We start from the raw sequence: 11,576 nt of genomic DNA, 5'->3' as shown, positions 1-11,576 counted from the left end.
GAAGGGGCGGGGCCGTGTGCACGACCCAGCGCGGGGCGTGCGCAGGCGGCTGCGGGCGGGCTTTTGCACTCGCCCCGGCTCCCGGCCGCTTATAAGGGCGGCCCGCGGCGCGCCGCTCACCACGCCTCCTCGAAGCGCCGCCGTCTCTCCGCCCGCTGTCCCGGACTCCAGCCGCCCCTTCTCGCCATGGATCCCAACTGCTCCTGCGCCGCGGGTGAGGACAGCTGGTTCGGGGCCGCGTGCCGGCTCGGAGCGGGGGAGCTGTCTCTGACGCCCCGCCTTCTCTTGGTCACTCCGTTTCGGGGTGCTAGGTGCTCTCTCCCACAGCCTTTCGGTGGACCCCCTCCCGAGGTTAATCGAGCCCCCCTTTTGCCAATTAAGGGGTCGGACTTGATTGCTTGTCCGGGTGGGGCTGAGACTCGAACCCGGGCCGCCAGCACCCATTCCCCCGTTCGAGTCGTCTCCAGAGACGGTTCTCACCGCCTGCCTTTCTCCTTGCAGGGGGCTCCTGCACGTGCGCCGGCTCCTGCAAATGCAAAGAGTGCAGATGCACCTCCTGCAAGAAGAGTAAGTGGAATCTTTCTTAATACACCCCCTGCCCACCCCCTCCCACCTCCACCCTGTATATCCCCGCGGGGAGTTTAAACCGAACAGCCGACGCCCTCTCCTTAGGGAAGGTGCTGCCTTCCCCAGTGCGCCCTGTCGCGGGGACCGGAATCCTTGATCCTGTGTGCCCAGCACTTATCTCTGCCGCCTCTTTCCTAGGCTGCTGCTCCTGCTGCCCCGTGGGCTGTGCCAAGTGTGCCCAGGGCTGCATCTGCAAGGGCGCATCGGACAAGTGCAGCTGCTGTGCCTGATGTGGGGGAGAGCCTATTCCTGATGTAAATAGAGCGACGTGTACAAACCTACAGTTTGTGGGGGGTTTTTTGGTGCTTTTTGTTTTGGGTCCAACTCTGACCCGTTTGCTACTACATTCCTAGTTATTTTCCCTATGAAATAATACGTGAATTATAATAAAAGCTGTCGACTTTATTCTTGCTCTGTTTTCTTTTGCCTGCGCATGAGGGCTGCGGTGGGGAATTGGACGGGAATTGGACTGGAATTGCAGAAACCGGTTTTCTGTACACAAATGTTAATTGCTAATAAACTGAGTGCCTTAGGGCAAGCAGGTGACTTAACTAAGCTAAACCTTCTGTAAAATGGAAGAGGATTATGCCAGCGGGTAGAAGGCATGGTACCAATTTTATTTAATCTCTATTCCAAACGTGAGGCTTGAACTCCTGACCCAGAGATCAAGAGTCCTATACCCTAGCCAGACAGCTGCCCTGTCAATTCAGACTTTATGCCCCGTGGTTTCCCTGCCAACCTCAGTTACTTACGGATTTTGGGCTTGAAAGTGACTACAGAAGATGAAAATAACTCTTCACCTGTTTGAATCCTACCTGGGCTTCTTAAAAAATGCCTGTTGTAACGGAGTGATTTTTTTTTTTTTTTTACTCTATCCAGCATACATAACTTCAAAAAATAATCTGAACGAGTAAAATTAGAGATTTTAAAACACTACAAATATATATGTTCACTGAATGTGTCCATTGAACATTAGAAAGAATTCACATAATGCCCAAGTACTATTGACCACACACACCTTGAGTAGCACTATCCTGGATAACAACCACCCCCCCACACACACACACACACACACACCACAGGCCCAGGGAACTTGGCTTCTCCCTGCCACTGTGCCACTGACTGAAGACACCCAGTACCCCTGACAGCTCCCTGTTGTGACCTGGCTCTGAAACTTTGGAAGTTCCTCCCTAGGTCAGGCTGGACTCTGTCCCTCCCAGATCCAGTTGTCCTTTGCAACTTGAAACCAACAAAGTGACCAAGGAACTGGAGGGAAGTGCCCAGCCATTTGTCAGCAAGAGGGAGGGTACCTGAGAACTAGTTTCAGATGAGGCACTTCATGTCTGCCTCTGCAGGACGGTGGCCGATTCTGCGCTTTAGAGGGGGCGGTGGTGTTCATTTAGGCAGGAGTGAGGCCCAGAGTGACTTGTAATTAATGCCAACGGTTAGTCCTCCTGGCTATTTGTGGAGGGAATTGTTATTTGATGTTCAATCAAAGGAGTCATGTGGCCCGGAGTCAGGACCCTGCTTGCCCACAGGTGCCTGGTGTGTTGGGGATTTCAGAAGGCAGCGTGTGTCCAGGGCATGGGCTCTGGTGTCAGGCAAGATGGGTTCACAGCCTATTATGCCACAGGTGGTATGGCCCAAGCAAGCTGCTCAAACTCACTGAGCCTCCATTTCTTCATTTGTAGAAAGGAGAATCTATCTCTATGTGGGGATCAAATGACAGGGTCCTGGCTCCTGGCCAGGGCTTAATAAACTGGTCATTATGTCCACACTGACATTTATGAAGAGGGAATCCTGTTGGATTCCAATAAGCTATTGAGGAAAGGGTCATTAATTTTGAAGCATTATTCTGGGTTGGAGGTTAAGAATTGGAATGGAAATCTAGGGAGAGGGTAGGTACCCCTACACAATGTCCCCAGGGACAAACATTTGGACAGACACAGAAGTCTTTCCCATCCATTATGTCATTTGATCTGTACAGAAACCAGTGAAAGAGTGAACATGCAGGGGCTGTAGTCATTGTACTGTCTTCAGAGAGGTTAAGCAACCTGCCTGAGGTCACACAGGTCCAAGTCAGGGGTCTGAACCTATGCAACTGGCCTCATGCCCTGTCCAAGGCTAGCTGATGATGATGTCACTGGGTGCTAAATATTGCTTCTCATTATTGAAAGGTGGAAGGGCCTTTGGAGATGGGCCACTTATGCCCAGAGTTGAGAGATGGGGAACTGAAGTCCAGAGAGGTCACAAAGCTAATATAGAGGATCTGACTGCCAGCTCAGTGCTCTTCCCACAGCCTCTGTACCAGATGTTCGGTGTCCTCACCTTTCACATGAAGTCACGGTGCAGGGGGGTGGGTGAGAGCATGATGCTGCAGTCAGTCCATAAGAGTGCAAGTCTCACCTGAGTCACTTACAGCTGGTGACACAAACCTCTCTGAGGAGTGCCTGGGTGGCTCAGTCAGTTAAGGGTCTGCCTTTGGCTCTGATCAGGATCCCAAGGTCCTGGGATCCAACCCCCCATAGCATTGAGCTTTCTGCTCAGCAGGGTGTCTGCTTCTTCCTCTCCGTCTGCCTCTCCCCCTGCTCCTTCACTCTCATGCTCACTCTCTCAAATAAACAAAGTATTTTTTAAAATTTAAGAAAATTAACCTCTATGGCTGGTTTAGCTTCCTTCACTCTAAAAAGGGCAAAAAAAGGGGGTGATCTGATTCAAAGGATTGAGTGAATTAATACACTTAGAACAGTGCCTCAAATGTGATGTGTCTATTAATATTAGCTATTACTTTATTATTATTATGCATAACATAAGGGATATTTATTTACCTCCAGACAAATAAGCCCGGCTGGGGTGCCCAGTTTTGTCTCCTGTGTGGTCTTTATCAACCACATAAGAATATGACCTATGGGCCAGAGAGAACCATTCAATCTCCCCCACAACACTGTGATCTGCTTTATAACGTCACAAGGAAGATGCTCTCTGCCTTATGTCAGATACCAAAAGATACCCACCAATGCTTTTTACTACCTACACCATATTTTAACATTGTACTTTGAAATGATTCATATTTTCTTTAATTTATATTAAAAGCAAACTGTTCATCATTACCAAAAATGAGAATCAGTCTTATTCTAGACATAGAAGATAGCCAGAAAAGCGTATCTAGTATATACTAATACAATATATAAATATATATATTTCACTTATGGATCACTTTTTGTGCTACTCACAGTTCACATAGAGCCTACTCTTTTTTTATTAAGGTTTATTTATTTATTCATGAAAGACACACACAGAGAGAGGCAGAGACACAGGAGAGGGAGAAGCAGGCTCCATGCAGGGAGTCCAATGTGGGGCTTGATCCAGGGACCACGCCCTGGGCTGAACACAGATGCTCAACCACTGAGCCACCCAGGCGTCCATAGAGCCTACTCTTTATTTGAAAAGGTTTCAAGCAGTAGAAAGAGAAGTGTAGACATTCCTAGGCCAAAATCAGGCTTATCACAGACGTTCTCTTTCCCTTGGGAAGCTGACTGGACTCAACAGTGTACAACTTCCTAGCTGTAGGACTTTGTGCAAGTAATTTAGACTTCTGTGTTGTCGTTATCCGTTAACAAAAAGGGCTCAAAAGTAGTAATTCCCTTTTGGGGTCTCTGGGAGGGCACACAAATCAAAAGTGAATATAACACGGCCTGGCACATACTAAATGCTATGTAATTCTCTAACGTTGAAACAGAAATAACGACAGCCCCCACCCCCCCGTGGGGACACGGAGAAGACACGCCAGGGGAGGCAAAGGTCGCGAGGGGGAGGCCGGGTTTGCACACGGATCCGGGAACCGGCGACCCCGGGGACACCAGGTGCACGGGGCCGAGGCGGGGAGGGCGGCGAGGACCCAGGCGCCGGGGGCCCGGAACACCCGGGACCGGGGCCCGCTGCCGACCTCGGGGACGCCGACCGGCGGGCGGCGTGGGGGCCGGGCCCCCGCGGGCCACCCGGCGCGCAGCCCCCGGGCACGCGGCGCAGCGAGCTCAGGCGCCCCGGGGACTCGTGCGCCCGGCCCGCGGGGCTGCACTCAGCGCGGCCAAGGACGCGGCGGGCCGCGCGCTCCCCGCGGGGCGGGTGCAAGGCCGGGGGCGGGGCCTCTGCGCCCGGGCCGCCCGCGCCGCGCATAAAGGCCGCCGGCGGGGCCCCGCTGCACCCCGTCTCCCGCCCGGGCTCTGACTCTCCGTGTGGTCTGCCTGGGACCTCCGTCCTCGCCTCGCCTCGCCTCGCCTCGCCTCGCCTGGGCTCGAGATGGACCCCGACTGCTCCTGCTCCACCGGTACGGACCCCGGGCTCTGCGCCTCCGGGGTCCGCGCTTCCCGGGCCCGGACCTGCGTCCTTGGGGCGGGCGGGGCAGGTGTTTGGAGCTGGGGCCGGAGTCGACTCCCGAGTCCGCACGAGCTGGTCGCCGCGCCCTCGCCCAGCTCCGCAGAGCATGTCTCTCCTCCCGTCAACTAGACTGTAGAGAGTCGGGGGTGCTGCGGTCACGTCGAGGTCCCCCGCTGGGGGGGGAGTGGCTGCTGGCCTGGGACCCAGTGCCCTGTCCAGGTCTCGGGGCTGCCGAGACTTGATGGCAGGTGGGGACCTTGCCTCCTCAGGGTTCAAGACCCGGGGTCCTGGCCGCCAGCCTCAGCCTGGTGCCCTCCTTGAGGAGCCCTCTCCGGAGGGGACCTACCCTTCCTAGCTCCAGGAGCCAGCGAGTGGGGCTTCCTTCCCTGGCTTCCATTACCTGCGCCGAGTGAGAAAGGAGCTCCAGTCCTGGGCACTGACCCAAGGCTGCGGGGAGGCTTTGCAACCCGACTGCTGTGGCTCCTACATGGCTCCCCTGCTCACTGCTCCTCTCTCCCTTGCAGGTGGCTCCTGCACGTGCGCTGGCTCCTGCAAATGCAAGGAGTGCAAATGCACCTCCTGCAAGAAGAGTGAGTCTGGTGGGGTCTTGGGTGGGATTTGCGGTGACGTCTGGGTCGGGGACGTGGGGGAGCACAGAGGTCAGCAGGCAGGGGACGTGGGGGAGCACAGAGGTCACCCAGCCTCTCTGCCTCCCCTGCCTTGAGCCCTTGATTCCAGAATTGGAGCCAAAAGGGCGTGTACATGATTGAGTCCCAATCCCGTTCTAGAACGGGGAAACAAAGCAAGCCCAGAAGGTTCCCACCAATCAAGGCAATGACCTGGTACTAGAACTAGGTCTCCTGCCTGCCCATTCAGCTTTCTTAATCCCTTTCATACTGAAGCACTTTGTGAGTTTGGTGACTGCAGTACTTCCCTGGCCCTCCTGGGAACTGCTAGGCAGGGAGTGCCCCCTCTCTTGAGGACTTTCCTCACTTCACTGTGGTCCTAGGGACAAGGGACTAACCTACATTGTCCCTGGAAACCCTGTCACTGTGTCCAGGCATTCTGCTCTGTCCTGATATTGGATGGGGCAGGGCAGCCTTTTCCTAATGGGTAAGACCCAGGTGTCTAGGGACAGCATGCCATCCTCAAGCCAGGGTCCTCTGGGGCTGGGGGCAGGACCTGGGCTGGGCCTGCAGGGGGGTGTGGTGATCTCTGGCATGCTCTGACATTCTGGTCTTTCTCCCTCAGGTTGCTGCTCCTGCTGCCCCGTGGGCTGTGCCAAGTGTGCCCAGGGCTGCATCTGCAAGGGTGCGTCGGACAAGTGCAGCTGCTGTGCCTGATGTGTGAGAACACCTGTTCCTGATGTATATAGAGCAAGCAACATGTACAAACCTGCAGTTTTAAAGCATTTTTTTCATATCACTCTGACTTGTTTTCTACATTCCCGTTTGTATAAAATACATGAATTAAATTAAAAATTGTTGAATTTATTCTGGCTGTTTTCCTTTGTGTCCTTTGGAAATAGGGACTTCAAACCCATTGTGGTGGGGGTGGGGCATTGGACTGGAAGCACAGACACCTGGGTTCTGGACTCCTGTATTGGCCCCTAACAAACTGCTTTATGCAAGTCAAGTGACCTTTCCAGCAGTTTCTTGACTGAAAATGAAGCATTTGGATGACATAGGGTTATGGGGTGGACACGGTTTCCCTCTACTCTCCTTGGAAGTGTTGATCTAGAATTCAATTTCTGGGATCCCTGGGTGCCGCAGCGGTTTGGCGCCTGCCTTTGGCCCAGGGCGTGGTCCTGGAGACCCAGGATTGAATCCCATGTCGGGCTCCCTGCATGGAGCCTGCTTCTCCCTCTGCCTGTGTCTCTGCCTGTGTCTCTGCCCGTCTCTCTCTCTCTCTCTCTGTGACTATCATAAATAAATAAAAATTAAAAAAAAAGATTTAGAATTCAATTTCTATTTTATTCTCAGGATTCCTTGCCACACTTAGATCCTCAGCAAAAGTACTCAGGAGAGGCACCTGGCTGGCTGGCTCAGTTGGAGTGTGGGACTCTTGATCTCGGGGTTCTAAGTTAAAGCCCCATGTTGGGTGGAGAGATTACTTAAAATCTTAAAGTGCTTGGGATGGAATCCAATTCTCCACTTGTGAGACTTATATACAGGGCTTGCTCCTAAAACACTCAAGGGACCCATTTTTATTTTCTAGCAGATTTAAGCTTTGGCAAAATAAATTACTAAACAAAAAATTTTAAGGCACAATATGTGAAATCCATTTATTTATTCAATAAATTTCAGTAAATATGAGAAACAACATTTAAAAATTGTGAAGTGCATATTTATTCATTGAAGGTGTGCATTGAGCACCAGAAACAATTCACAGGATGTGTGACCACCTCAAGTAGCACTGTCCTCAGTATCCCACCAGGGCATCTGTGGGTTTTGGCTGGTGCCCAGCCATTTCCCAGCAAGAGGGAGGGTACCCGAGAACTAGTTCCAGATGAAGTACTTTGTGTCTGCCTCTGTAGGGTGATGGATTCTGCACTTGAGGGGGTGGTGATGTTCATTAGGCAGGAGTGAGGCCCAGAGTGACTTGTAATTAATGCCAACGGTTAGTCCTCCTGGCTATTTGTGGAGGGAATTGCTATTTGATGTTCAATCAAAGGGAAAAGGCATCATATGACCTGGAGTCAGGACCGTGCTTGCCCACAGGTGCCTGGTATGAATGGGGATTTCAGGAGGCGGTGTGTGTCCAGGGCATGGGCTCTGGTGTCAGGCAAGCCAGGTTCACAGCCTTCTTTGCCTCTTCCTGGCCATACAAACTAGGCAAGTTGTTGGTACAGCCGAGCCTCCATTTCTTCACTTATAGAAAGGAGATTATATTGCAATGTGGGAAATTCAATGAGATAGTGGCCTGGCTTCTAACTAGGGTTTAATAAACACTGGCTATTATGGTCACTAATACATTCACACTGACATTTGTGGAGAGAGACTACTTTTAGCTCACAACAAACTCCAGTGGAAAGCTCATTGGCTTGGAAGTATTACCCTGGGTTAGAGGCTAGAGATGGAATTGGAAACTTGCTGACCTGGGGTCAGGAGGAGTGTGGATGACCAGCAATAAGCCCCTCGGGACAGGATGGTGCCACAGCGTTTGGACAGACACAAGAGTCTTTCCTATCCTTTATGTCATTTGATCTGTACAAGAACCAGCAAGAGAGTGAACATGCAGGGGCTGAAGTGACTGTGCCAATTTCCAGAGAGGTTAAACAAACTACCCAAGGTCACACAGCTCCTAGTCAGAGTTGTAAACCTATATACTACAGCTGATCTCACCTGCTCGCCTCAACTGGCTGCTCATGTCACTGAAAGTTGCTACAAAATCATATCTATCCATCTATCTATCTATCATCTATCTATCTATCATCTATCATCTGTCTATCTATCTATCATCTATCTATCCATCTATCTATCTACCTTTTGTATCACTTTGTCATTCCCAGGATTGAGCTTGAGACTGTAGAGAGGTACAAAAGACATACCTCCAGGCGCAAGGGAAGCTTTATCATTTAATTTCCTTCCTTCCTGGAATGGCTGGAAGCAGATCTAGGGTACCACCTCCCAGCCCTGTGACCCTGGGTTAGTAGTCTTAAACTCCTTACGCTTAAACTTTTGCCTTTGGGAAACTGGCTCATAACTATTGTACTCTTTAGGATTGCTATTAGGGTTCAAATAGCCAAGTGATAAGCAAAAGATTCTGACAGACTAAACACCATGTAGTTGTCAAGAATACTGAAAGAGACAGAACCAGTTGTTTTGGTTTGTTATTTGATGCCAGGTTGGCCTATCATCTAAAAAGAACCCTTTTCTGGGGGGGGGTACCCCGTGCTTGGGGAACCTCCATCCTGAGTGGGGTGAACTAGCAGGGCTCAGGAAAGCACCTAGAAGTTTAGGCATAGGAGAACCAGGACAAATGTGCCCACACATCTCTTCAGCCTTGGTGGGTAGAAGGAAAGGAAGGGAGCCAGAAGCCTGAGCTCACCGGGCTGATGGCTACTAGAGAGGCTGGAGAGGATGCAAGCAAGGTAGGGACCTAGACAGGCTATGCCCAGCAGGGAGAGGAGGGGGGGGGGGTGTCACTAAACACTATGTAATTCTTGGAATGTTGAAAGGGAAATAACCACTGTTCTTACTTTGTTATTTAAAGCCAGGTCTCTATATCACCTAAAAGGATCCCTCCTTTGTGGTTATCTCATTCTTTGGGAACGGGCCAGGAGTCAGGTGCCCCACGGGGGCAACCCCCGGGCAGCATTAGTTTTAACGCAAAGAAGGACCTGCACAATCCGTTGGGCCGTGAGAACCGAAAGAGGCAGCGGTCCAGTCCCCACGGTGTACAGGATGAAAGGCCCTGAAAGGCCAGCCCCACGTGGGGACACGGAGAAGACACGCCAGGGGAGGCAAAGGTCACATCGCCGCGAGGCCTCTGCACACAGCTCTCTCGGGTCGCTCCGCACGCCCACCCTCCCCCCCCCCCCGGCCCCACCACGCCCCCACCCCACCCCCACCCCAGTCCCAGGTCACGAGGGGGAGGCCGGGTTTGCACACGGATCCGGGAACCGGCGACCCCGGGGACACCAGGTGCACGGGGCCGAGGCGGGGAGGGCGGCGAGGACCCAGGCGCCGGGGGCCCGGAACACCCGGGACCGGGGCCCGCTGCCGACCTCGGGGACGCCGACCTGCGGGCGGCGTGGGGGCCGGGCCCCCGCGGGCCACCCGGCGCGCAGCCCCCGGGCACGCGGCGCAGCGAGCTCAGCCGCCCCGGGGACTCGTGCGCCCGGCCCGCGGGGCTGCACTCAGCGCGGCCAAGGACGCGGCGGGCCGCGCGCTCCCCGCGGGGCGGGTGCAAGGCCGGGGGCGGGGCCTCTGCGCCCGGGCCGCCCGCGCCGCCCATAAAGGCCGCCGGCGGGGCCCCGCTGCACCCCGTCTCCCGCCCGGGCGCTGACTCTCCGTGTGGTCTGCCTGGGACCTCCGTCCTCGCCTCGCCTCGCCTCGCCTCGCCTGGGCTCGAGATGGACCCCGACTGCTCCTGCTCCACCGGTACGGACCCCGGGCTCTGCGCCTCCGGGGTCCGCGCTTCCCGGGCCCGGACCTGCGTCCTTGGGGCGGGCGGGGCAGGTGTTTGGAGCTGGGGCCGGAGTCGACTCCCGAGTCCGCACGAGCTGGTCGCCGCGCCCTCGCCCAGCTCCGCAGAGCATGTCTCTCCTCCCGTCGCCTAGACTGTAGAGAGTTGGGGGTGCTGCGGTCACGTCGAGGTCCCCTGCTTAGGGGGGGGCTGCTGGCCTGGGACCCAGTGCCCTGTCCAGGTCTCGGGGCTGCCGAGACTTGATGGCAGGTGGGGACCTTGCCTCCTCAGGGTTCAAGACCCGGGGTCCTGGCCGCCAGCCTCAGCCTGGTGCCCTCCTTGAGGAGCCCTCTCCGGAGGGGACCTACCCTTCCTAGCTCCAGGAGCCAGCGAGTGGGGCTTCCTTCCCTGGCTTCCATTACCTGCGCCGAGTGAGAAAGGAGCTCCAGTCCTGGGCACTGACCCAAGGCTGCGGGGAGGCTTTGCAACCCGACTGCTGTGGCTCCTACATGGCTCCCCTGCTCACTGCCCCTCTCTCCCTTGCAGGTGGCTCCTGCACGTGCGCTGGCTCCTGCAAATGCAAGGAGTGCAAATGCACCTCCTGCAAGAAGAGTGAGTCTGGTGGGGTCTTCTAGGGATCTGGGGACTGGACTGAGTCGGGAGGTGGTGGGGTTGGGGAGGGTCCCTGACAATGCTCTGACCCTCTGGCCTTTCTGCCCCAGGCTGCTGCTCCTGCTGCCCTGTGGGCTGTGCCAAGTGTGCCCAGGGCTGCATCTGCAAAGGTGCATCGGACAAGTGCAGCTGCTGTGCCTGATGTGTGAGAACATCTGTTCCTGATGTAAATAGAGCAACATGCACAAACCTGCAGTTTTTTTACTTTTTCATTCTACCCTGATCCAGTTGCTACATTCCTGTTTCTATGAAATCTTTGAAAGACAATAAATTCATCTAGACTCTTCTGGCTCCAAGTGTCTGGTGTGTTGGGAAGGTGGGACTTGATTCTAGTTGGGGTGTAGGTGAAACTGCTTTGGGGGAAGTTAGGGGTGGGGTAGGCATAGGAAGTGGGGACAGGGCAAGGTTTTCTGTGGTCTGGCATCTGTGTCAGTATCTGTGTCACTGCCTACACTCACTCAACGGCCACCTATGGTGCATCTACTGGATACATAAGCATTGGGTTCTCAGTGTTGAGGTAACAAGGCACTTACAGACTGCTGAGGACAGATCATCACTGAATCAAAAAATCACAGAATGTAACAATGCTGTTGGGTGAGCCCAAGCCAGGAGACCTGGTATGGAGAGCTGCATTCCTGTCTGAGGGGACAACTGAAGCAGAGATCCTGATGTGTGGGTAAGCATGTGAGGGGATGTTCTAAGTTCACTTTGGAAAAGAGAGAGCAGAGACCATGTGTCTCATTCATCTGCTTGACTTGCAACCTGGTTGC

The 11,576-nt window shown here is 54.1% G+C and overlaps 3 protein-coding genes across 3 annotated transcripts; all 3 read left to right on the top strand.

Annotated features, from left to right (window-relative positions):
- Nucleotides 1-55: 55 nt before the first annotated feature.
- Nucleotides 56-1,032, top strand: LOC140633862 (metallothionein-2). The gene is made up of 3 exons (XM_072827019.1): nt 56-214; nt 502-567; nt 766-1,032. Exons 1-3 carry the CDS (start codon nt 187-189, stop codon nt 855-857), a joined length of 186 nt encoding a protein of 61 aa, XP_072683120.1. The 5' UTR covers nt 56-186; the 3' UTR covers nt 858-1,032.
- A 3,730-nt stretch (nt 1,033-4,762) lies between these two features.
- Nucleotides 4,763-6,497, top strand: LOC140633860 (metallothionein-1). Its single transcript, XM_072827018.1, has 3 exons — nt 4,763-4,954; nt 5,529-5,594; nt 6,256-6,497. The coding sequence occupies exons 1-3, from the start codon at nt 4,927-4,929 to the stop codon at nt 6,345-6,347; spliced, it is 186 nt and encodes a 61-aa protein (XP_072683119.1). The 5' UTR covers nt 4,763-4,926; the 3' UTR covers nt 6,348-6,497.
- Nucleotides 6,498-9,944: 3,447 nt separating this feature from the next.
- Nucleotides 9,945-11,092, top strand: LOC140633859 (metallothionein-1). Its single transcript, XM_072827017.1, has 3 exons — nt 9,945-10,109; nt 10,681-10,746; nt 10,857-11,092. Exons 1-3 carry the CDS (start codon nt 10,082-10,084, stop codon nt 10,946-10,948), a joined length of 186 nt encoding a protein of 61 aa, XP_072683118.1. The 5' UTR covers nt 9,945-10,081; the 3' UTR covers nt 10,949-11,092.
- The last annotated feature ends 484 nt before the right edge of the window (nt 11,093-11,576 follow it).

This window comes from Canis lupus, chromosome 5 (assembly GCF_048164855.1).
Source record: "Canis lupus baileyi chromosome 5, mCanLup2.hap1, whole genome shotgun sequence".
Taxonomy (NCBI): domain Eukaryota; kingdom Metazoa; phylum Chordata; class Mammalia; order Carnivora; family Canidae; genus Canis; species Canis lupus.
Note: the sequence above shows the minus strand (reverse complement) of the source record. Positions and strands in the feature narration are given on the sequence as shown.